General features: G+C 38.2%; 1 protein-coding gene across 30 annotated transcripts in view; it reads left to right on the top strand.

The window, feature by feature from the left end:
* The window catches only part of MAGI1 (membrane associated guanylate kinase, WW and PDZ domain containing 1), a 510767-nt gene that overhangs the window by 234715 nt on the left and 249765 nt on the right, over window positions 1-26287 (top strand). For all 30 annotated transcript variants that reach the window (XR_005554903.1, XM_039328720.1, XM_039328711.1 and 27 more), the window contains exon 2: window positions 17184-17300. Coding sequence is in view for 29 of the 30 variants with exons in the window: in XM_039328720.1 (XP_039184654.1) it covers window positions 17184-17300 (117 nt within the window). In the remaining variant the exon portion in view is untranslated. The remainder of the gene's footprint in view (window positions 1-17183; window positions 17301-26287) is intronic.

Genomic DNA, 26287 nt, shown 5'->3' with positions numbered 1-26287 from the left:
CCATATGATATTATAACCCAAATCCTGTCATTACATAGTTGTGTCCCAATGTCTGATGCTTTCGTCCCTATTTGCGCTTCCAGATGCCAGAAACCTGCTAGTATCTCATTATCTTTTGTCAAGATATGTAAGAAATGATACCCACTGTTGTGTCATTTATTAATAGCAATGTATACATGATTCTTTTTTATCTTATAATTATTTTCTTTTATGATGACATATCTGTGTTAGTCATAACACTTCTAATCTTAGATATTTCAACAAATATTAAGTATGAATGGTATTGTGATAGATTGAACATTTCACACTTCAGCAGAATATCTACCTTGAACTGGCTACAACTGATTGAATTATAAGTGCAAGTGCAAATGGCAATATAATATATGATTTTAAATTCAGATAAAATTTTGAAAATTTGAGCTCATGAGAAGGAAAGAAGGCTTGCAATGAAAAGCAAAAACATTTTGTTGGTTGAGTCTGGATGTAAGAATGTGCTCATTTGCAATATCAATCCTTGCTTATTGTATGTGTGACATATGTATCATATATGTATGAAAGCCTAGAGTCGCTTTGGATAGTGAGATAGGCAGCATATAAATTTAAAGAAATAAAAATAAATTTTTGTGACTATTAATTTCAATTTTTTGAAAAAAATCTACAAATGAAATAAATCTTAGAAATGAGCAATTAGATTAAACATTTAGTTAATACTATCCATAACTTTGAACAAAAAGACTATATCCTTAGGACTCATTTTTTAAACCTAGGAATCAATTAAAAGTTGTGGCTTTTATTCTGCAGTTTGGAACTTTAGCTTCTTGGTTTATGGTTGACTGATATATATGATGCACAAACACGAAACACATTTCAGGTTTATTTCTGCTTATTTATTGACCCTTTCCAGCTTCACAGATGTGTAAGCCAAGTGGAACAAAACAAAAAACAACAACAAATTTACTAGAAAAAATAAGATCTTTGTGCTCATCTGCAAAAAAAAAACAAACAAACCACATTCTGGCTTGTTTCTGCCTTGTTCAAATTATTATTAAACCATGTAATATGCAATATGTCTACTCCAACAATCACTGTGTACTGTATCTGTCCATTACAGATTTTGAAATCCAGTTCCAATGCCTACTCCCATATATAATACATTAAGCATAAACTGATTTTACCACGAAGTATATACGCCAAGGATTAAACTTAAACCCTTCCTTGTCATGCTTGTTTTCTATCTGTGTGAATATTTTTTTTCTAAATGGCTGAGCTTTCCAAAACCGTCATCCTACCATCTGTGTTGTGATTATGCAAACTCATCCTCCCAGCTAAGATAAAAATAGCAGTTACCAAAATAATGAACAGACAAAGATGGGCCTATTCACAAAATAAGCAAACCTGTTCCTCTCTGTGAAATGAAATGGACAAGAATTTTGCCATTACAAAGTACCTAAGTATGGGTGTCTGTTTGGAAAAAGAGTACTTGCTGGAATGTTTGTATTGTAATTTTAATCTTCCTCCTGATCCTAAATTCTTGTTTCTTGGATTAACTGATTCCAGTTAATAGACCGTAGGGTGAAAAATCTGACAATCTGCTATAAAAATGTAAACAAGAATACTGAAATTCAACAAGCTTTTTTTCCCTGCTAGTTATAATTTCTATTGCATTAAAGATCTCTGTGTTTTCTGAAGACAAAATCTTGGTAATTTTAAAGCCAGCTGTTTTTCTTAATAGTGAGCATGCTGATACATAGCTGGGGGGGGGGGGTAGGAGACTAAATAATGGGAAAACCAAACTTCCCCAAGCCTTGAGGATCAAACGAAAGCATAGAGCCAAGGTAGAAATAAACTGACTTTTAATATCACCAGCTGGTAATAATGTCAAATCAATCATCTGGTGCCGATTGCAAAATAGTACAAAATACTGATGCAAAAGTATCCGTAGCTAGGTTTAGTATGTCATACAAATCCAGCCAGTGTGCATTAGAGAAAGGCAGCCTCTTAAATCCAAATGCATTTTATGTTTATAATGGATCATAAAAAATAATAAAACAGCCCTCTGTGTAGTCATTTAACACCAGTAAAAAATTATGTTGGGGTGCTTCTCTTTAATTTTGCTTCCTTTAATTTTACTGGCATCATGGGCTTTCTCTCATTCATGTTTGTATTTTGAGATGGTTCCCCCCCCATATTTACTTATCATCTTTGCCAATTCTATTATGTCCCAATGTAGGCAACTAAATTTGTAAGCTAGCAGCTGAAGCTGCTTAAGACTTTGTTCAGAATAATGAGTTATTAACTGCTTCCAGTGAAAAAATGGTGAATAAAATGTGATCCCTATTCTTACATATGTTCACCATTAGGAAACTTGCTGCTACAATTATTACATTTCCCGTTTTAAATGCTGCTCTATTATCCTGTGTTTTCCTATTGTTGCCCAGAACGTTGAGATCATTGGCTTTCAAAATGTCTTTGGCTACCACTTCCTACCTTGGAATTTGTAAATAATCAACATCTTTCATCCCCTTTCCTTATTGCAAAAGGGCTGACGAACTTTTCCTGCATCTTGACCAAGAAGATTAGGTTGGAGAGAAAAGGCTGGAAATATTTTAAATAGCAGAAGGTCTAAGGTTCAATTTCATCTGGGTGACAATAAGCACCCCTTTCTCCAACATGATGGCTTTGATACAGGGTACTTTAAAGCCAATAACGTGTCTTAGAAATCAATAGGAGAGAATATTTGTAACTTAGGGTTGAACTGTGGGGTCCCTGGTACTCTCTGAGCTTGGTTTCTCTGTTTTCTTGCAGTCATTTCATTACTCAACTAATAACATCATCTGTTCTAGGGTTCAAAACTAGCATGGATGATGTTACTGAGTTGGGTAATGAAATGTCTGCAAGAAAACTACCAAGCTCAGAGAGCACCAAAGACCCCACAAATCAGAAAGCTTTTGTTTATTTACATGTTCAAACCTCTACAAATGCCCAATAACTCAATGCTGAATTTGAGTAGATAATCTTCTCTACCACTCCATATCAATATAGGCTGATGAAGAAAAGGGACAGACATCAATTCCGTCAGTGCAAGACTGAGTGCTTTTAAAAATAAAGTGTAAAAGTAATTTTCATATTTGTCAGTTATTATTTACCAAAAGGGTTTGATATGATTTTTAAAATAAATTAATCCCTCATCTTCATTATATGCTATAATTTGACACTATAGAACATAAACCTTTATTTTTCATTTCACATATACAACCTTACATTAATTTGCATCTCCTTTTTTAAAAAATTATATGTTGAAATAGCACATTTAGGGGGTGGGTGGCAGGATGGCAGTGCACACTTTTTTGATGGACCTATTACAAATGTAACTTTGTCTATCTGAACCTTGGCTGTTTAATATTTCATTTCTATTCATTTGAGGCATGCACACTTCTGATTTAGTTATTATCATTCAACGTGTAATGGCTTCATAAATTACATTATTTTCTTCTAAGGATATTAAGGATATTAACGAAATTTATTTGTTTTCCAAGTCCTACGCATAATGTAGTTACAGTGGGAATCTAGTGGCTGATCTTATATCTTGCTGACATCATGACTTCTGTTAGATTGTAACTTTGTTAAGCCTGCCATCTTGGGACACAATTAACTACAACATCCTGTAATAAGTGGAATTTACTCCCTATAATGTTGCAGACGGTTAAATGGTTAACTCCTAGCAACACATTCATTGAACGACGACTCTATTTAATAAAAGTTCTTGTGCTTACAGATTGCTTGTTGCATGTAGTTGGTACTATTTTTTTTTAACCTTAGTACTGATCTTTATTGTCATCTGTTATGCTTTGGTTTGTTTACTTTCTTGGGAAGTCATGTCTTAGCAGTTTAACATGTGGTCTGAATTGGAAAATTAGGAAGCTTAATATGAGAACAATGTAAACTAAAAATGTAAAAATTATGCTATTGACCTTACAAATGACTTCAGGGATTTACTAATAAGCCACCAGAGAATTTCACAACTGACATGCAACAATAGCATTAATAACTCATACTGCATCACACAAAACTTGTCTTTTGCCTGTAGTGCAGAGATATGTATTCTCCCCATGCATCATTTCTGGGAATTTATATTCATCTTTTTTTATTTTAATGTAGACATTTTTAGTTTTACTTTGTGCCATGTCCAAGAGTCCCAGCAAATGTGCCATATGAAAAAGGCACAATCTTAGTTTGCTCGCTCTTACATTGTATTTTTTACTTGCATAATGTAAATCAAACGCATTATTGTCCAACAAAATTCAGAAAGCAGTGAACTGATTACTGTACTATACATTGGTGCCATAGTCACCCTTCTATCCACAACTGTGAAGATAAGGAAAAGTTAAAGGTTTCCCCTGTCCAGTCGTGTCCGACTTTAAGAGACAGTGCTCATCTACATTTCCTAGCTGGAGGAGCCAGTGTTGTCCAAATACACTTCCATGGTCTTGTGGCCATATACCAAGGTGCATAGAACATTGTTACCTTCTCATCAGAGTGGTACCTATTTATCTACTTGCATTTGCATGCTTTCAAACTGTTAGGTTGGCAGGGGCTTGGGCAAGAATGGAAGCTCACCTCATCACTGGGTTTTAGGTATTTTATTGGGATTATGTTGTAGAATTCTGGGCAAATTATAAGAAAATTGTTTCTTAATGGATTATTTTATGCTAATTGTCACAGGGAGTTGGATTTTTAGCGTGCAGTCAAACAAAACTCACATTGCACAAAGATTTTCTGATGGGCTAGCTTTTTAAATTAAAAAACTATGTAAGGTATATAATATACAGTAAGTTGCAGCCAACCTGCACTATCCTCTCCCAGTGTTTGACTTTGAAAAATTTTGACATGCAGTCAAGCAGTAAATTAATTATGTCTTACCTCCTTTTAGTGATTAGTTCTCTGCCTCCAATAATGTACTTTCATTACCATTACAAAGAGTATATTTAACTTAAGTTAACACCTTGCATATACAGCCATTACCAAATTTACCCTTTAGGATAATCAAGGACATTAATTAAGTTTGACTGGCAATATTTTGTAGCTAATAGAGCATTGATTTTCTTCTTGGGTCTTCTCTAGAACTTCTTCTCCATTTGTGAACAGTTAGACATGAATTTTCAAAGATTTTTCCCTTCATCCAGAAACTCTTTAATAATCTTCCAAGATTCCACTCTCGAACCTGCGTTCAGCAGCTAAAATTGCCGAAATCCAACTTAGTTTGCCAAAAATTGTTTTCTTTTCCTTACACCCTAAAATTTCACCTGTGTTTTTGCCAGCATATCAGCCTATTTTTATTTTTTCTCCCCCTCTTGGGAGAGCTTCTGCGGAGAAGTTAATAACCATCCAGGTACAATGGATTGTGTGTGTTTGAGAAATGATTTGATCATGTTAATGTGTTAAGACTGTGGGGTCTTTGGTGCTCTCTGAGCTTGGTGGGTTTCTTACATATGTTTCATTACCAAATTAAATGTATCAATGCACTGATGAATGTTACCTAATTTGGTAATGAAACATCTGCAAGAAAACCACCAACCTCAGAAAGCATCAAGGACCCCATAATTTAACCCTGAACTACAAATATTCTCTTCTAATGTATTAAGAAGATAATCATTCCTGTTATTTTTCATGAGGTACCCATACATTTACTGCTAAAAGTTATTCTGTATCTAGAATTTCTGGTAAGAATTCAGCGAGAAAAAGTTATTCTACATCAACAAAAACTGTAATTTGAAGAATGACTGTTAACTAGGGAAATAATGTTTAAGATAGAACTCATAAATTTCAGTACCCTAGGAATAATGCCGGCAAAAATATCAGTAGTGAAATATATGCTGCTTAACTTCTTGACATTTTCAATTTCAGTGAGAAAGAATAAATTTATGATTTATAATTTTTCTTTGTCATAAAATTAGGTTGTGGTTGATTGGCCTTTTTTTTTGTAGCCTTTAGTTTCTTGAGTTAGATAAATGCACTGTTGTATTTGATTCTTTAGATCAGTGGTTCTCAACCTGTGGGTCGGGACCCCATTTGGGGTCGAACGACCATTTCACAGGGGTCGCCAAACAACGCAGTCCACCATTTTCCCCCCCCTTTTCCTTAGCTGTGCTACTCCCTTTTATTCTATTGGCTTTTGAAAGCCAATAGAATAGACTCTCTTGAATAGAGTCTAATTCTATTGACTTTCAAAAGCCAATAGGAACTGTCCATGCTGTCTCTGCCCTGCTGAGCCCGCCAAAAATCCCATTCTGCAAACGGTGCTGCAAGTTGTCTGCAGAGAAGGCGAGCTGTCTGGAAGTTTCCACCCCTCCCTGCTGAGCAACTACTAAAAATGTAAGTAAAAGAGGGCCAGGGGTGGGAGGTGGGAGGTCAGTGGGCGCAGGGAGGGTTGCTGGCGCGCTTGGGGCCTGGCGGGTGCCTTACCTCCCCGGCAGGGAAAGTCCTCGACTTACGACTGGTTTAGTCTTCAACTTACGACCGGTTGTTTAGTCCTCGACTTACGACCGGTTGGGAGTCATGGCATTAAAAAGGTTGAGAACCACTGCTTTAGATGCTCTTTTCTCACTTTTAATCTTTGGGATCAGGTAAGGGAAATCTGAGGATATGTTTCTCTCTTTTTCATTAATATCAATCTTTGATTAGTATTTTTCAGAGACAACAGAGAAGGACAGATAAATCAGACCCAAGGGGCTGTTATTGTTTTCTGACATGGTGATTGTGAAAGAGAAAGCTTTCTGTCCCATTGAAAGGTAACATAGCAGGAGTGAGCAACTGTGGCCCTTTATGACCTATGGACTTCAACTCCCAGAATTTATGAGCCAGTTGCCCACCCTAGGATATAATTAACTCTTCCAGAAAAAAATAGATTTATCATTTGGTGTTTTGCTCATTTGTGTCCAGATAGATGCAACCTTGGCAAACAAAGGTCATAAAATTGATGTGACTCACTTAAGAACCATCTTGCTTAGCAGCAGAAATTCTGATCCCAATTGCAGTTGTAAGTTGAGGACTATCTGTATTTCCTTTCCTCCCCTCCCCCTTCTCTCCCCTCCCCTCTTTTCTCCCCTCCCCTCCCCTCCTCATTTCATTTACAATGTGAGTCTGGGCAGTGTCACATTAATTTTCTTTTTTTGTGTAAATAACATTCATAAAATCATAAATCCAAAATCCAAAACTATTTTTTGACCTATCGGTTTATTTGATATTTTCATCGCATGCTTTGGACAGCCCCACAAAATGGTTGTTATGGATGAATTTGCCTATTCATGAAAAGGTTGATTATAATATCTTTGGTCCATTACAAAACTCCCACTTGATAGGGGGAAAAAAAACCTGTTCAGGTAGTTCTGTCTCTTTTAGCTGTGCTCTTTATGATTGTCACTTATTTTGAAGTACAATAAATGGAAGCACCCAACTCTTCATTCGCGGTCAAGGTACAGCCCAATGGTTTCCTTTCTTTTTATATAATAAAAATAAAATGAAAATTGGGGAGGCGTAGGAAGTCTGGAGGGATACTGAAAGATTGGTTCATAGATATATTGCTGCTGATTGCTAAGTTCAGCTCTAAGTATTTTTACTGTTAGCTTGAAATATCCAAAGAATATTAAATAGATATCAACTCCCTTCATCATTGCATTTCATTGCATCTGTAGATGTGAGGTACAGGCATAAGTGCTAATAGCTTAAGTTACTGTCTGCTGCACATTTAATTGGTGGGTGACCCTAGCCAACTCCATGAAACTAATTCCAAATAAATGTCAAGCTCAGTCCAAGCACAACAGATCAGCCAGAGTTCAGTTTTTTATTTGCTTATATACAGTACACAGAATCTTGCCAGATGAAACCCTTACTGTTCTCATCCTAAAGGATATACCTTGGGAGATTCTAGAGCAGGGGTCTTTAAACTTGGCCCTTTTATGACTTGTGGACAGCCAGCGTGCCTGGCTGAGGAATTCTGGGAGTCCACATAAAAGGACCAAGTTTGAAGACCCCTGTTCTAGAGAGTGTCTATCCTTACTTTGATGTGGGATGAATTTTCCTTTCATCACTTTGGCATTTGGCCAATGAGAGTGCTAATGATTGCACCATTTTAACAACCCCATAACTTACCAATTTTGGATTTCAGTAAGAAGACTGGAAGTAATAGAGCACAAAATGTCAGTAACAGATATTGATCATTTTGGGCAACCCTGACCTTTGTAGTTACTGAAAGTTGACACTGACTTGATGACATATAATCAATCAATCAGTCAGTCAGTCAATCATTGTATCTAAAGGAAGTCACTGCATTCTTTTCACTGTCAGCAAATTGAAACAAGGCCAGGTGAAGGCCTAAGAAACAAATCTGTACATTTTATAATGCCTTCTAGATGCAGTTAATCATTTTTTTCATGTGAGGATGCTTGTTTGAATTTTTAAAAAAATAAAGACTGAATGACCTGTGCCCTGGAAGACTTCTTCTGTTCCTGCATTTATGAAGATTCCCCCCCCAAAAAAAATCCTCTTAAAGGGATCCTTTATAGCAGACATGTCAAACTCGCGACATCACGTGATGTCGCATGACATATCATGACTTTTTCCCCATTGCCAGCAATGGGGTGGTTGTGGTTGTGGTTGTGGCGTGATGATCCAGCCCGTGAGCCAGCAGTTTGACATGCCTGCTTTATAGCAACAGTGAGGGAGATTGGCTTTCCCTGTTAATTAAAACAGAATAATTATTAAAGAGACATTTGAACTTGGATTACCCATGTGCACTGAATGTAAATATTCTGCTAAGCACTAGGCAAATCTGTAGTGTCAGCAGTTACAAAAATAGCTTTTTTAAAATGAATTCAATAAAGTAGGTGTTTAGAGCTTTCAGCTTGGCAGATTAGCTTTAATAGGAGGAATTATCATTTCCAGAAGTATATGATCTACCTGCTCTCTAAACATTTGTCTTCATATGCCAGTTACAAAATAATGTCAACGTTTCAAAGCTTCCATTCTGTGATTTTCTGGTAAAGGACAGACACACTGGAAGTGTGTATGTATTTCTGCTACCAGCCATGTAATTTACTTTCCCACCAAACTTTGAGAACCGTCACTTGGAGGGTGAAAGTTTGTTCTCTGAGCTTGTGGGTTGTTTTCCAACATTTCGTTACCAGGTTAGGTAACATCTTCAGCAGAGAATCCAAATCAACTGCACAACCAATCAGAGACAACACCAACCCTCAACCAACCCACGCAAGCCCCCCCCCAGCTGTTTACCTCCCAATGGCCCTGACCTGATTTAACCTCCTCATCACAAAACCCATTACAAGCCTCTCACCGATGACTCACACCTGAAACCCTTATAAACAGAAGACACTGACACTGACATCCCCTAAACTCTGCTGAAGATGTTACCCAGCCTGGTAATGAAACGTTCGGAAACCCACAAGCTTGGAGAATGAACCTTCTTCACCCTCCACCTACCCTAAGTTACAGACATTCACCACTATTACGAACTGCTATTTTATCCGGTAAATTTAATAATGTAGTGAGCATATCCAAAGCAGCTTGTAAAAATTCCAGGTCAAGCTGTATTTGTAATCCATGGAAGTCAGATGACTTCAAAACAACTTTTATTTGTAATTGTAATCCATCCTGTAAAAAAGGGCAATCCAAAAAGATTCTTCTTTTTTCCAGCCAAAATCGCCAGGATTATAGATTCCAAGGACATCAAAAAGTTTAAACTATAAGCTGTGTCTGGGCATCTAGCCAAGTTCTAGGGCTCCAGTCATAACAGTAGATAAAATTAAAAATGCAAGGCTAAATGTAGTTCTTAGTTTTGCCAGTAGATTTCATTAGATGTCCATTCCCACCAAACTTTAAAAAGTTTAGAAAGTTAAAATCCAATGGTTTCCAAACAAGGAATAATAATAATAATAAAAAAGATTTATAAATGCAAAACTTTCCCAAAATATCCTTCTTCTATCCCTCAATTATCTTCACAATGTTATTATAAGTCAGTTTTAATTTCCCCCAAAGCTTAAAGCGCTGCTTATAATTCAGGAGAGAGAGAAAAATCCCCCCTCCCTAAAGCTTGGGGATTTCTTGCTTTTGGGAGCTTTTTCTGGAACTGATATTTTTCATTTGTAGAGAAATAAGGAAAATTGTTTCACCCAGATCAGCTGTTTTGCTTTCCGCTTGTTTGTGTTCGTTGTCTCCGATGATCAGTGGCTTCTTGGCTGGCCACATGGGTGCAGTCAGCCTTTCTTCCTGCCAGTTCTGAGGGCATCTTTGGATCAAGCGGGTCAGCAACCACTGGCCCACAATCTGCAAAGCTTTGCCCTTTGTCCAGTCACCTCTACGGGGCAACCTTTGGTCCTGTTGGACCCCCCAGCAGGTAGAAATCAGGCATGGGGAATGGAGCCTTGTTCCCCTGCACCCGTGTAGCTGTGACATCACCAAAAACAAGAAACTTCTACTAGCAGAACACTCTGGATTACAAAATGTGGTATATTTTTTCCTTTTTTCCCTTTTGTTCTTTTTTATTATCTATTATTTTTACTATTTACCTCTCCTATTTGTTAGGAGCCTATTGGATTACAAATTCTGATTTACTTGGTAGATTATAAACTATGATTAAAAGATAAAGATGAGCATTCCAAATCTATCTAAAACGTGACAAAAAGTATCTTCTGCTCCCTCCTCTGCTTCTGTAAGTCCAGTTTATCAGAGATCAGTTGATACAATGCTCCAACAAGAAAAGGCTAATAACTTCCAAAAAGAAACTCAAGCGATGCTACAAGCAATCCAAGAGGCAATTGTTACTCACATGGCAGCAACAACGAGAAACCATGAGGAAATGAAAAGTGATCTTGATAAAATGAACCAAAAAATTAATAACATGGACTCTCAATTTGAACATTTCAAACAGATGGTCACAAAAAAACCCAACAAAGAATTAAAAAATAGAAGATAAATCAACTGAGGTTGACCAGAAATTAGAAGACTTAAAAGATAAAAACCAGAGATTGATGCAAATAAATGGAGAACTAGAAGACTCGATAGCTGTCATGGAAATGGAAAAGGCCTCATACTTTCTAAGATTTCAAAATACAATGGAAGATAAGAAAGAGGACCTTCTAGACCTGATAACGGAATTATTGGCAGGTGCATTAGGAATTGGGAAACAGGAAATGGAAGGAGAATTAGATCAGATCTATCGAGTCAACTCAAACTACTCTAGAAGAAATAAAGTCCCCAGAGAAGTACAAGTTAGATTTCTTAAAAGATCCATGAGAGACGAGATTTTGAGAAAAGTAAGAGATGAACCTTTGAAATACAAAGAAAAAGAAATTGTAGTTCTCAAACAAATCCCTAGGAGAGTAAGAGAATCCTGAAGAGAATATCAGTTTCTAACTAGAAAATTAATTGAAAAAGTTGTGAATTTCAGATGGCTGATTCCAGAGGGGATTTTTATCTATTGGGACATGAAAAGATATAGACTGGATATGCCACTTAAAGCAGTGGTTCTCAACCTGTGGGTCGGGACCCCATTTGGGGTTGAACGACCATTTCACAGGGGTCGCCAAACAATGCAGTCCGCCATTTTTCCCCCTTTTCCTTAGCTGTGCTACTCCCTTTTATTCTATTGGCTTTTGAAAGCCAATAGAATAGACTCTCTTGAATAGAGTCTAATTCTATTGGCTTTCAAGAGCCAATAGGACTTGTCCAGGCTGTCTCTGCCCTGTTGAGCCCGCCAAAAGTCCCATTCTGCAAACGGTGCTGCACCAGTTGAGTAGTCCTCAACTTATGACCAGTTGAGTAGTCCTCGACTTACGACCAGTTGAGTAGTCCTCGACTTACGACCTGTTGGGGGTCGCGGCATTAAAAAGGTTGAGAACCACTGACTTAAAGCAATGGAATTCTATGGCAACCATAGAGCATGGAAGGAGGTGATTTGAATCTGGTACAATGAGAGAAACAAAAAAAACAGGAAGAGATGGCAGTCGAAGGAGCAGACGAACCAAGAGAGGAGAAAGAAATTCAAAACACAAACATAAGAAATAGCAAGACCAAGAGAACAGAGACAGATAAGATCAACTAGAAGATTAAGACCTAGATATAATTGAAAGAGATGGAGAAGGAAGGTGAGATCTTGTCAATGAATATAAATGGACTAAATTCTCCCTCAAAAAGGAAAAAAAAATACACGACTACAAACATTTAAAATGGATATAATTTGCCTCCAAAAAACCAAATGCACAGGTTCAGAATAGGTGGTACCTGGTTCAATAGTAGTAACTGTGAGAGAGATCTTGGAGTCCTAGTGGACAATCAGTTAAATATGAGCCAGCACTGTGCCACAGCTACCAAAAAAACCCAACACAGTCTTAGGCTGCATCAACAGAGAGATAGAATCAAGATTATGTGAAGTGTTAGTACCACTTTATAATACTTTAGTAAGATCACACTTGGAATATTGCATCCATGTTTGGTCACCACAGTATAAAAAAAATGTTAAGATTCTAGAAAGAGTACAGAGAAGAGCAACCAAGATGATTAGGGGACTGGAGGCTAAAACATGAAGAGCAGTTGCAGGAATTGGGTATGTCTAGTTTAATGAAAAGAACGACTAGGGATGCCATGATAGCAGTGCTCCAATATCTAAGGGGCTGGCACAAAGAAGAGAGGATCAACTTATTTTCCAAAGCATATGAAGGCAGGACAAGAAGCAATGAATGGAAACTAATCAAGGAGAGAACAAATATAAAATTAAGAAGATATTTCTTGACAGTAATCAGTTGAGTGATTTGTCTTCAGAAATTGTGGAAGCTTCAACACTGGAGTTTTTAAAGAAGAGATTGGACAACCATTTGTCTGAAATGGTATATGGCTTCCTGCTTGAGTAGGAGGTTGAACTAGAAGACTTCCAAGATCCCTTTCAACTCTGTTATTCCATACAGTTGCAGTGATGACTGCCAGTGTTCACATCTATATAATAACCACTGGCTATTTTTTACTTTAGAAAACCAAAACAATATTGACTTCTGCATTCCAAGTACTTTTGCAACCCCCTGTCTTAAGAAACAGAAGTTCTAGAATGGTATTGTTACCAAACAAAATATCTACTGTATTATATTCTGGTTTGCTTTAAAAAATCCATTATAGTGTTATTTTAAAATATTAAAATGAGACATGTGAATAAAATAATGACAATTGGTTTAAAAATAACATTTTATTTTTTGGATAGTGAGATGGACAGCATATACATTTAATAATAAATTTTGAAAGAGATGTGTTGCCACCCTTCACTGAAAGCACACAAATAGTCAGGACCAGTCATTTTTGGAGGAATTGTAGTCCATAATTTGAGAACAACACAGCAGAAAGCTCTTTCCTGACATCTGCAATTCTGAAATGTGTTTTTTTTTAAATGTTAACAGCTTGTTAAATACCTGTTTAGAGAAATAGCTGGTCCTTAAAGGGTTTGACCTTGGGCAGTATAGGGCTTTACATTTTAAACCACAGCTTTGACTTGAGAAGACGGTGCCGATCTCTTTGCACTGGAGTACAAATTCCAACTCACACTTCAGAAGGCACTCCAAGAGAAACTTTATGGAAAACACATTGAAATTATTTAAATGTTATTTTACTAAGGCACAAACAACTGTAGAAAAATAAACGTAGAATGAATTTTTCTCTATATATCACTATACATTAGAAGATGTATTTATGTTTTAGGAAATTTGGGAAATCCACTTAGCTTAATATTATCATCTTAGTTTTGGCTTCTTGTAAAGAGCCGTAGTGGCACAGTGGTTAGAATGTGGTATTGCAGACTAATTCGGACGACTGTCAGCAGTTCGATTCCCATCGATTCAAGGTTGACTCAGCCTTCCATTCTTTCGAGGTTGGTATAATATGTTGATTCTGTAAATCACTTAGAGAGGACTGTAAAGCACTGTGAAGTGCTATATAAGTCTAAATTCTGTTGCTATTACAATTGCATTTTTATTGATGTAAAGTAGCCTGATGGAGCAAATGGACAGGAGATAGCAAGGCAACTCCAGGTAAATGAAATAAATTATATATATAAATTTGTTTCTAGGCAACTGTGGGTATTTGTAAAGGTTATCACTCTTTCATGTAATGCAAAGCCAGTAGAGGGTTGTTTTTTTTTTTGTTTCATGAAAATGATTGAATGATATACAATTAAATTGAAACATGATGATGGTGGAATTTGAAAGGGTGTATTCATACCTCTGGGAGTTTGCCCTACTGGAACAATTTTGTTCCTGCTTAATCATTTTGCATGTCTGGAGAATGAATTTGCTTGGATTTCAGAGACTATGAGGAATAGATGACTGTAGCAAAGAGAAAAGTTTCTTAATGGTTCCCACCTTTAAACAGATAAACAAATAAACAAAAGATTGCTCCTTTGCTTGGAAGACTCTAAGAGTGGGAATTCAGTTGTGATCTCTCTCTTTCTGCCCATCTCTGTCTCTCTGTTTGTCTATCTCAGAGCAGTGATTAGTCTTAAATGGAGAACTGCTTCTATAAAAAGACTTAGAGGTTTCTTCCTTATTATTTTTAATTAAGTGTTTCAAATTCATTTTTAACTACTGGATGTTAAATCCCTACTGGCCTGAGACCAGATAACTAATGACTTCATTTATTGATGTATATGATTATGAACAGAGGAAGATATGTGATTTATATTCTACATCGATCTGATGTGCTGATGCTGCAGAATATTCTACCATAATATTTTATTTACCTGAATAAACATTTCATTTCCCTGTAATAAATTTGACCTAATCCCTTCTATCTTTCTTGGTGCCTAGAAGTAAGATTCATTTCTAATGTAGAAACCTGAAGATTTAAAGTGGGGAATGCATACTTTTTAGCTACTATACATTCATACATGTTTTTATTAGACTGGGAAAGGACAAAAAGAGCTGACAGTATAAAATCTGGTATTCCAGTTTACTTATTCAAGCTTGGATATAAGCCAAGAATGAATAGGAATCTATGTGTCTCATCTTACCCTTGACTGATTATGTTTGTACTTTACTTTATGTATTTGGTTTTAACTGGTTCATTTAAACCAAATCTTCTATTATGCCACATAGGCTTAATGTTGATTTATAAACTAAGATTTAAACTGTATATTCACAGCTGTTCCCACTGATATTGAGTTATATTTGCATGTAAGAAATTCATCATTTAGGTTGAAATCTGCATGATTTAATGGGTATAATAGAGGAACAGTAGATTCTACTCTAATATAAGTATCGATCATGGTATCCTTTTGCGACGACTTAAAGGGGTGGGGGTGGGAGGCACGGTGGTTCTCCTACTACCTCTCTGGCCGGTCGCAATCGGTATTGGTGGGAGGGCAGAGGTCAACCCCGAGGCCCCTTGAATGCGGCGTGCCACAGGGGTTGGTCCTCTCCCCCCTCCTATTTAACATTTACATGAAACCGCTGGGTGAGATCATCAGACAGCACGGGGTGAGGTTTCATCAGTATGCTGATGATACCCAGCTATATATCTCCTTCCCGAGCTCTCTCAGTGAAGCGGCTGATGTGATGAGCCGTTGCCTTGAAGCCGTGAGGGTCTGGATGGGGGTTAACAGACTCAGGCTCAATCCTGACAAGACCGAGTGGCTTTGGATGTTGCCTCCCAAGGATCATGTTGACTGTCCAGTGTTGACTCTAGCAGGGGAAAATATACTTCCTTCGGAGCGGGTTCGCAACTTGGGTGATCCACAGCTGAATTTGGAACATCATTTGACGGCTGTGGCTGGGAGGACCTTTGCACAAGTTCGTCTGTTGCACCAGTTGCGACCCTATCTGGACCAGGAGGCTCTCCTTACAGTCACTCATGCCCTTGTCACCTCACGTCTGGACTACTGCAACGCGCTCTACATGGGGCTACCCTTGAAAAGTATTCGGAGACTACAGTTGGTCCAGAATGCAGCCGCGCGAGTGATAGTGGGTGCTCCTCGATACACCCACGTTACACCTATCCTCCGTGAGCTGCACTGGTTGCCTATTGGTCTCTGGGTCCAATTCAAGGTGTTGGTTATTACCTTTAAAGCCCTATATGGCTCAGGGCCAGGCTATTTGCGAGACCGCCTACTACCTCATAGTTCCCTTCATCCAGTTAGATCCCACAGCCTGGGCCTCCTTCAGGTCCCGTTGGCCAAGCAGTGCCATTTGGCGGGGCCGTGGAGGAGGGCTTTCTCTGTGATGGCGCCCACGTCTTGGAACCAGCTCCCCCCGGAGATTAGGACCGCTCCCACCCTGTTGGTTTTCCATAAGCTGCTTAAGACCTGGCTTTTCCGGTAGGTCTGGGGTTTATAAAACCTGACCCCTGGATGACTGTTATTGTACTGTTTGTTTTGTCATGTTTTATAGTGTTTTTATTGTTAGCCGCCCAGAGTCCTGTGGGAGTGGGGCGGTTTATAAAATTTAAAAATAAAATAAATAAATAAAGTAAATAGAGGTAGCGCTTAATGCTTGCATTGTACCTAGGTCTTGTTGTTGTGAGGATCTTGTTAATGTAGCTCCTGTTTTTAAGCAACTTCTCATTCCTATAATCCTTATGATCTACATCTAAAAAATTATCACAGACAGATGTGTTGCTTAACTTTTTGCTTAGCTTGGTGAATAGAGACATGACGAAAACAAATGCTCTTTTTAATATTTTCATTTTATCTAAAGCAGCATGGTGGCCTAGCGGCGAAGAGGCTCGCTGCTCATTCCAAAGGTTGAGAGTTCAATTCTTGGCCGTGACAGATGTTTCTTTCTCAAGGTGCAGAGAGAAAATATCTGCTGTGATCTCCATGTAGGCATCAGAAAGGGCATCCAGCCAGTAAATGCCCCTGACTCTACTCCGAATTAAGGGATTACCATGTTCTTTTTGTGTTAAAAACAAAAAAAGAACTGTGATATGAAAGGGATTATAAGAAAAAAGAAAGATGGGTTACAAAGCCACTGACATCGCATCTTTGCAACAAATTCATTTTTGATAATCAGCCAGAAAGGGACATATAATAATCGAAATTACAAATCTAATGCTCACCCAGACAAGAAAACATTAACTAACTAACTTTATTTATTTATTTATTTATTTATTTATTTATTTATTTATTTATTTATTTATTTTAGGAAGTCGGCTGAACAAAGACCTGAGACATTTTCTCAACCAGAGGTTTCAGAAAGGATCTCCAGATCATGAGCTTCAGCAAACTATTAGAGATAACCTTTATCGCCATGCTGTGCCTTGTAAGTAATTAACATCTCTATTATATTTGGCATAACAAAATGTAAGTCCTATTTAGGGGTACCCTTTTAATCTCAGATAATGTAACTGCTGTTGGAAGTTGTCTTCATTTTTTTTTTTTTTTTGTAAGATGAAATATTCCCACATTAGTGAGAAAACATTGAGATTGCGTTCCCAGTAGTTGGAAAGAGTGCTTAGATATGTTATATCAAAAAGCAAGACAGAAAAATGTATGGTTTGCATACCAAAAGTTCCCGATGTAAACACTGACCTCATAGTGACTTAGGCTCTAAATCAGTGTTTCCCAAACTTGACAATTTTAAGGCATGAGGACTGCAACTCCCAGAATTCCACAGCAAGCAACGCTGGCTGTGGAATTCTGGGAGTTGAAGTCCACATGCCTTAAAATTGTCAAGTTTGGGAAACACTGCTCTAAATGATTACAGTTATCCAAGGGGACTGTATTTTTGGCACTCAACAATCAGCTCACATTTATGTGACTGGGATTTATGCCATTTTTTGAGAAACCTACATTTACTTCGGTTTCCAGGAGAAAAAAGGCCCATGGCGAACAACTGCTTAACAACCAGTGCAAAAAAAATGTTATAAAATCGGGTCTGATAATCAAGGACTATCAAGACTTAATGATTGTAATTGTGGGACCAATTATATAGTAGTCGTAAGTTGAGGACTATCTATATTTCCCTTTAATTTTGTTATCTTATGCCCCTAATTTAATTGACTTACTATTTCTTATTTCCATTTTATTCTCTGCATAATGTTGCTTACCCTGAACGGGAATAAAATGGTGCATAGTAGATGTACTTGGAACTTCAGTTCTAACACATCTGGAAGGCAATCGGTTGGGAAGGCTATATGAAAATGTGTGTGTAGGGAAATGTCTGCTGTTTTAAATCCTTTGTACATGTATATCTGTTGCTGCTGACTTCCTTGAGAATATTTCTTTTCATTTCCAATTTCAGAAACGACAAATAAAGCAAAAGAGGCTAAGTTCTGTTGGTTCATTTCTCTGCGTTGCTAAGGTTACATTTGGAAACGCTTCTGATCTGATTCTTTTCTGTGATTTATTGGGCATGGCTGGGATCTAAACTACTTTGGTTGCTTTTAAATCTCACCCAGGGCCATGATTATAGAAATAGATTTCAGTTTGCATGTTGGATGGGGATGAAAAAGGGCCCCATGCTATTTGATTCCTACTCCTCCCCAAAATAGGAAAAGGAGTTAATGATGCTGAACAAGAAACATTACAGTTTTCCCCATAAATATGAATGTATGTATTTGTAGCTCATTGCTAGGGAGGAGAAGCAGTAGTCATTTAATGCTACCTTGACTGAGCTACTTGTCAAATATTATCCTGTCTTTCCTGCCTTTCTTTTCTTTACAAGGCTTGGCCGTGATAAACATGCTTAGGCTTGTATTAGACTAAAGCTACTATACCTATGATTGTCTGCAGCTGGGAGTTGGTAGTAGACGGAAAAAGAGAAGGAAGAGAGGGATTTCTTCTTAGAGGTTGAAGATTAATCTGGCTGCATACTATTTTTGTTTTAATTCTTTGATACATATGACCAGAACATCCAGTACTCTGGGCCAGTCTGTATTGCCAGTGGATTATGAGGTCGAGCATTTTTAAAATGGAGTTTCCTGCTGATCATGGGGTAAACATGGTCGGCTTGCACTGAGCAGATCTTGGCTGCTGTTGATTGTTATTGCTGCAACCAGAGGACTTATGGAATTGATGATTAATGACCCAGAATATGCAGAGCAGCTCCTTGTCTCAGCATCCTGGGTGGGTTGGTTAGAAATCTTTGCATTTTGAATCTAATAATGCAGTTGCATATTGTGCGGCCACATGAAAAGAACATATCAGTTTAATAAAAGGATTCTACCAGAGGAATCTCGCTGGATGCAGGCACCACTGGTACAATGGTAATTTAACTAGAAGACCTATAATTAGGCATTACTCTCTTTTTTTTAATCTGAAATAGGAAGAACTTGCTTGGAACGAAGAGCTAATGTCGGAGTTGGACAGCCACAAATATTCTATATTATATAAGCAGTTGGCTTGCTTATGATGAGATGGGGAAGTAATTTCCTGGGAGGTAGTTAATATCTCATTGCAGGAAGGGATGTAATCCCTTGAAGAAGGCTCTGGTGTGGTTCCACCTTAATAAGCCCTTTCTCGATTGGGAAATATTAGACAACTATTGCCCAGTCTCCAATCTTTTAGGGAAGGTTTATTGATGGAGTGTGGAATCAGCACCTAAAGAAAATAGATTATGTTGCCTCCGACCATCAGGGTTCAAGGCCAAATGTGGAAAGGAGGCAGCATTGGTTGCACTAGTGGGAGACCTTCTTTGGGTCATGGATGGAGAAAGTGTGTTCATCCTAGGCCTTTTAGGTTTCCGTGAGTTTTCGTACTATTGGTTTACTTATTTAAATTACTCATTTGATCTCTGTAGCCATCCATCTCACATAAGGGCTCAAGGCAGTCTATAATAAAATAGATTAAATTCATAGAATAAAAAATAAAAACACACAGCAACCAAGCGCTATCAAACAACTGTCAACATAGCCAGGAGACTGGCTCTGTCACACACCCAAGTCTGAGGTTTTCTTGCAGATCTGAAATTACAATTCTCCCACCGTCACATTGACAGCCCGAGAATCAGACAGAGTCCCTTCTGAGCCTTTAGCTCCTTACACTATGCAGCTGCAGGCTACACTGTCTCTTATTATGACCATTCCCTGGGCTGAATCTCTTTGCTCCATGTCCCAAGGTCATTCTCAGAAACCATTATAGGTGTCAGATTGTCAAATACCAGCACCATTAACTGCCTGCCCCACCACATTCTGTATCAGTTGAAGCTTCCGATAAGGGCATGAATGAGAAATGAGCAGCAACCTTTGTACAGGAACAGGTGCAACTTCCCATAACACAAATTTGTGCAAATTCCTAGAACAGAAGCTATGAATACAAGAGGATTCGCGATTGTGTACCTGTTCTATTTTAAATAGAAGTACCCCATTTAGAATGAAAAATGGAAGGTCTCCAGAACCATTTGGGTTGAGTCAAAGCCTATTGTGCCCCATTCAGACATCCATATACTCCAAGCACTGAGATAGAACCTCCCCAACATCACTCTGGCAGCCTAGGATGGAGATAGAAAGTTGAGGGGTCCTTGGTGCTTCCCAAGCTTGGTTGTTTTCTTGCAGATGTTTCATTTCTCAAACATCATCAGTGCTAGTAAAACACCAAGGATCTCTCATTTCAACTTTGAGGTACAAATATTCTCCTTTGTAGATATACAGTTGAATATTGTTAGCATGCTGATCATATCTCACTCCAAGCCATCAGATGAATTCATCCAGCATCTTCATATAGATGTTAAATAGGAGGGGAGAAAGTCCCCTGCAAAACCTGAAAAGGATGGTTCTGGCTGGACCTCTCCACCCTCCTTATCAACACTGACCAGAACAAGCTATAAAGGAAGGAGAAGAACCAGCACAATCCTGTGCTGTCTACCTGCAACTCCAAGAGCTGGCTCAGAAGGATACCATGATCAATATTACTGAAAGCCATTAAGAGCCCTGCCTGCATTTACAATTGCCCCCCTCCTCCACCATCGCCACTCTGCCCAACTTGCCACCATCATTATCTTTGCCTGCCTCCCTTTCATTGGGCTCATCATCCCAGCCCTAGGACTACAGAAACATCCCATAGGCCACCGGGTGAAAATTACAGGCAGGCGAGTGTGTGTTTTGCCATGTGCCACCACTGGCCTGGTCTTTCTTTCACACCCTGGCTAGGCCTCATTTTGTTTCCTGGCTGGGGTCCTCAGAAATGGTGTATCACTAGAAAATCTTAGTTTTAGCCTCATCTTTATTTAGCCTATTCCACTTCTACCATGCAAAGAGCAGGTGATTAAAAATGTCCTACAAAATCTGAAGACCTCCCCCCTCAAAAAAACGCCATCCCTAAAGTACACGAACCACAAGCTAAGATTTAGCAGCACCAAAACTGAATCAGAAAAATCTACAACTAGTAGTAAATAAATAAGCATTATTGCACTTCTGTGTGAGTTTCACAGAGGCCCTGTAGAGTATGAATAAAAAGAAAAATAAATAGGAAGGATGCAAGGTGGGCTGAGAGTCAATGTGAAAAACAGATTAGGTGGAAATGAAACGTACATTTCATGCTTTTTAAAAATTCTGCCTGGAGAGAGTTCCCTTTAGAAAAAGGCCTCATCTCTCCAAGCTGCTCTGGGATTATTATTATGGTTTTGACTCTTTCCTGTTCTATAGATTCCAGTTCTTAAAAGAAGCACATTTTGTGGAGAAATACTAAAGGTTTATCCAGGGCTTTTTTTCTCATAGAACCCCCAGAACGGAATTCCGGCACCTTTTTTGGATGGAACCTTGTAGGGTAGGCAAGGCGGGTTGTATGACATGTGTGAGTTCCAGCACCTTTTTTTTTTTTAAAGAAAAAAAGCACTGGATTTATCTACCAATTCTTCTGCCTCTTAGCCAAGTAAGTTAATTATTTCACCCAATTTGTCCTAAGTTTCTAATCAGCTTATTGGAATGGAACATTTTTATGGCATCTTTATCATTCATTAATATTTTCAGAGATAATTTTAATTGCACTATGCCCTCTCTGGAAGATACTAAAACTGTTGAAGACCGTGTGACCTGCCAGCACACAGGAAGTCTTTACAGTATATGCCACATATAAACTATATGAAGGGATTATTTTTTTTATTTTCACAAAAATCAGGCTCAAGAAAAGTAGCCCATAAATCAGCAACAAGTTTTATAAGTGTTCTAAATAAGAGGTAAAGAGGGATATGTTCACAGTAACATTAGAGCTAACACAGAAATTTGTAGTCACTGAGAGAGTCCAGGTACCCCTCCTGTCAGGCTTCAAAACCCAAGAAAGAAAGATTTTTCCAAGGAGATTTCCTTATTCTTTCTTGCCTATAGACAGAATACTATATTGTCAGACTAAAGCATGCTGTCACTCACATAAAGCATAAATTCTGGGAACTATTGGGGAGCAGCCATCTTCATCCTTTTTCTCTCACACAACTATCTGAACTGAACTGATCTGTTGATCCTCTGGAATGCACCCTCTCCCTCCTGGGAATTCGGACTATGTTCCATTATAAAGTAGTGGCCAAAATTGTGGAAACCTTTTGGGAAAAGTATATTTTTGAGGTTTGATGGCTAATAACACCACTTTTTTTTAATAGTACCATAAAATTATATACCAATGGAAAGATAATTTAATCAAGAATGTAAAGCAACATAGTTTGTTCAATAATCTGTACTGTATTGTATGAAAATTATAGCCAAATATCGGAAAAAGGAAGCACAACTTGCTTAGGTTGATATCAGGTAGCTTTCCTTCATCTGATTGTAGCCAATGAGCATGAGTGTTTAGAGTGCCAATCAGGTATCATCTTGTTTTGGCAATGAGCCAATCAGATCACAGTAGGATTCAGTTATTGCTGTCATATATTAAAGCTGAGAGGAGAACATTTGTCAGTATGTTATGTGATCGCTATCAAGTTGGTTGTTTTTTTTTCCTTTCGTTTAGTGAGCTTGTAAAACGTAATAAAATTAAAGTAATGGTGCAAAGAGTTGACTGGTTGCTCAGAAAGCGATGTAAAATAGTATTATTAAGTAAACAAGGCTACAGTTATAAAGAAATTAGAAGAAAAATTGGTGGAAACTTAACCAAAGGTGGCATTTCTACTGTACACTTTTCCCAAAAGGTTTCCACAGTTTTGGCCACTACTGTATCTTCCTTTCGAAAGGCTGTTCCATAGCTGTCATTGCATGATACAGAAAGATCTCTCTGCGGTCACTCAAAATAGGACTTTGAAAGAATATTTGGAAGATTTGTTCAGGGGAATTGACCCTCACCATGAGGTGATGAAACCTCATCCTGATATATTATATAGTTCACAAGTTTTGCGATTGAGGCAAGTAGACAATGATTGTGTTTGTGAGAACATAACTGGTCTACATTTTGGAATACTGTTTGAATGACTGAGAAGGAGCGAACTAGCTTAGCAGCAGCATAAAGGTACAAAGATTTTTTTAAACAGCTCTCATGTCTATAAGTTGTTACCTGAAACTCTGTGTGTGATCTAGAACAGTGCTTCTCAACTTTTTCACCAGGGATCCCCTTTAAATACCTGTTGTGGCCATAGACCATGGCTATGGACCCCAAAGAATGAACTCAAAGACTTAACTAACTTAAATGTTAAATCATAACATTTCTTCCAGCCTTCACGGACCCCCTGTGATGACATCATAGCCCCCCCAGGGGTCTATGGACCACAGGTTGAGAAGCACTGATCTAAAATGTGTAGACAAGTTCTAGCTTTTTCTTTTTAAAGTTGAGGAAATGTTACCGTATTTCTGTTCCCCATGGTCTGCTTCATTATCCAATGCATAATTCATGCAAACTAATGATTTTCTGCCCTCTGATATGCAGAACTGGGGATAGGTCTCCCACAAAAAAGATGGGATACTCACTTTTGGTTATTAATTGCATCCCTATCCCTTAATGTCGGGGGATACTGTAATCTGTGGAAACTCATACAATAAGAATATAGCAGTCACATTTGCTGCAAAAACTGTAACCATGGATACAGCATTGGTCATTGCTTTTGGATTCAAATTGAGAAGTGGTGCTGGCTGCTGCTAACCAGTTGGGAAAGATTTAATTGAAGATGCTGGATGGGTAGCAGTAAGAAAGGGACTGCTGTGTTTATCTGGAGGAGTCTTCCTGTGGGGAAGGGTTTGAGCAGAAGATGCAATGAACCTATTGACCGAATCCCTAAAATAGTAAAATAGCTGCAATAGTAGGAAGGTTATTGTGTCTTCCCACAACATGTATCTGGCAGTGTATCTCATTCTGAGAAATATTCTCTTGAAGTAAAGCATGGGGACTTTGTGTACTTGACTCTTATGCTGACCTGTACTGCAATGCATCTTTTACCATAGGAGATGATTAATCAATTTAATTTTCCAGGTTTGGAGATGAAAAAGGACTCTTTTTTCTTCTTCTACATTTTCTCCCCAACATTGTAGAGTTGCTTCTGCTTGAAACTGGCCAAAGACTAAAAGAAAACACAAGCATCAGTGAATTCCCTGTGTTGCTTAGCTCCACGTTTTTTTATGTTTTTTTGCCAGTAAGTTTCTCAATAGAAATTGTGGGAAGAGAGTTAATGATTTAGTGGCCTTGTTTCTTTATTAATTCTCGGCACTCTTCAGTTTGCTCTCATCATGACTAAACAGGAAAGAGGTTCAGAAAATTACTTTGACTCTTTATGGCAAGGAGTCTGCACTGGGGTGCTTAAATAGTTCTAAAAGGTATTTGATAAAAAATTAGGAACCAACAAGGAAGAAGTTGAAGTCGTTAGCAGATTTATTAGGGTACTTTATTGTTGTTGAGGCATTCAAAGTCTAAAGCCCAGGCACCGGAATATTTTTGGAATCAAATGGATGTCTCCTCCTCAGAGGAACAATGAGTTCAAGTGACGGAAGGCCATGGGAGTTTTTCTTCCATCTACCAAACTCTAATGATGCAACACCATTAAGGGAAAATTAAAAGAGTTGAGGCTTATTATGAATCCTCCTTTCAGTAGAATTGGATAGCCATCTGGGAAAATGGACTTCTCTAAACAAAGGCTTTAATAGTTGAAAACAGCCTACTGTATTTGTCTGTTATGTTTCTACTGCTAGCATTCCTTTCGCCTTTCTCCCAGTAGCTGGAGGAATAAGCAGCGTGATACTCAGATCATCAATAGGTATGAAGATGCCACCATTGGCACCATCACATACCCCGTAAATGCCGGCGTATAAGACGACTTCCGCAAGCGCTGAAATCGGCGCCAAAGACGGGGGTCGTCTTATAAGCCGAGTCGTCTTATACGCCGGAAATACTGGTAGTTTCCGGCGTATAAGACGATGTTCTAGGAATGCGGCCCGGCTATAAAGACGGGGGTCATCTTATACGCCGGGTCGCCTAATACACCGGCATATACGGTACTTTGCCTTACCGTATATTTTTATTGTAAGAATAAATAAATTTGTGGGAAGCTGACATGGTATGAAGTCAGGCTCCAACCTCTAGTTTCATTTCTGTTTACAAGAATGCCCTTGTTTCTAACCTGGGTTCAAAAGGCAATCTTTGAATGTTTCTTTTGGAATAACAGAATAACAGAATTGGAAGGGATCTTACAGGTCTTCTAGTCCTCTAGAACATCTTTAAAGTCCTTATACAATTCTGTTGTAGAAGGCTGTGTTATATTCATCCATGTTTGTTTAGCTGGACTCACTGACAAGAGGAGCTATGTAATAAAACAGAATAACAGAGTTGGAAGGGATCTCCTGTTCAAGCAGGAGATCCTATATCATTTTGGACAAATCCCTGTCCAATCTCCAGTGTTGGAGTACCCACAATTTCTGGAAGCAAATTGTTCCACTGATTAATTGTTCTAACTGTCAGGAAATTTTTCCTTATTTTTAGGTTGGTTCTGTTTTTGATTAATTTGAATCTTGCTTCTTGTCTTGCCCTCAGGTGCTTGGAGAATAGTTTGATCTCCTCTTCTTTGTGGGAGCTCCTTAGATATTGGAGCACTGCTATCATGTGACATGAAAATGTGCTGGCTGCTTCAAAAAAAAAGAAAAAAAAAGAAAAAGCGTTGATAGGCACTTTCCTGGGTATGTTAATTGAAGATTGGGAATGAACTTCCTACACTAGCTTGCCCATCCATTGCATGGCTTTTGAATGGTCATGAACTCATCATTGCAGCCATTTTATGAATAAGTAAGCCCTCTCTTGACAGCCATTTTGTGAGACCACTTATGACAGTCTCTTATTATGCCAAGCATGCTCTAAAATACTGTTGATGTCTGTCCTAATATCCTCAAATGTTTTTTTTAAATCTCCTCC

The sequence above is a fragment of the Crotalus tigris genome, unplaced genomic scaffold (genome assembly GCF_016545835.1).
Source record: "Crotalus tigris isolate CLP2741 ecotype Arizona unplaced genomic scaffold, ASM1654583v1 scf7180000024383.4638030, whole genome shotgun sequence".
NCBI classification, from domain to species: Eukaryota; Metazoa; Chordata; class Lepidosauria; order Squamata; family Viperidae; genus Crotalus; species Crotalus tigris.
This window is presented reverse-complemented; position numbering and strand designations above follow the sequence as displayed.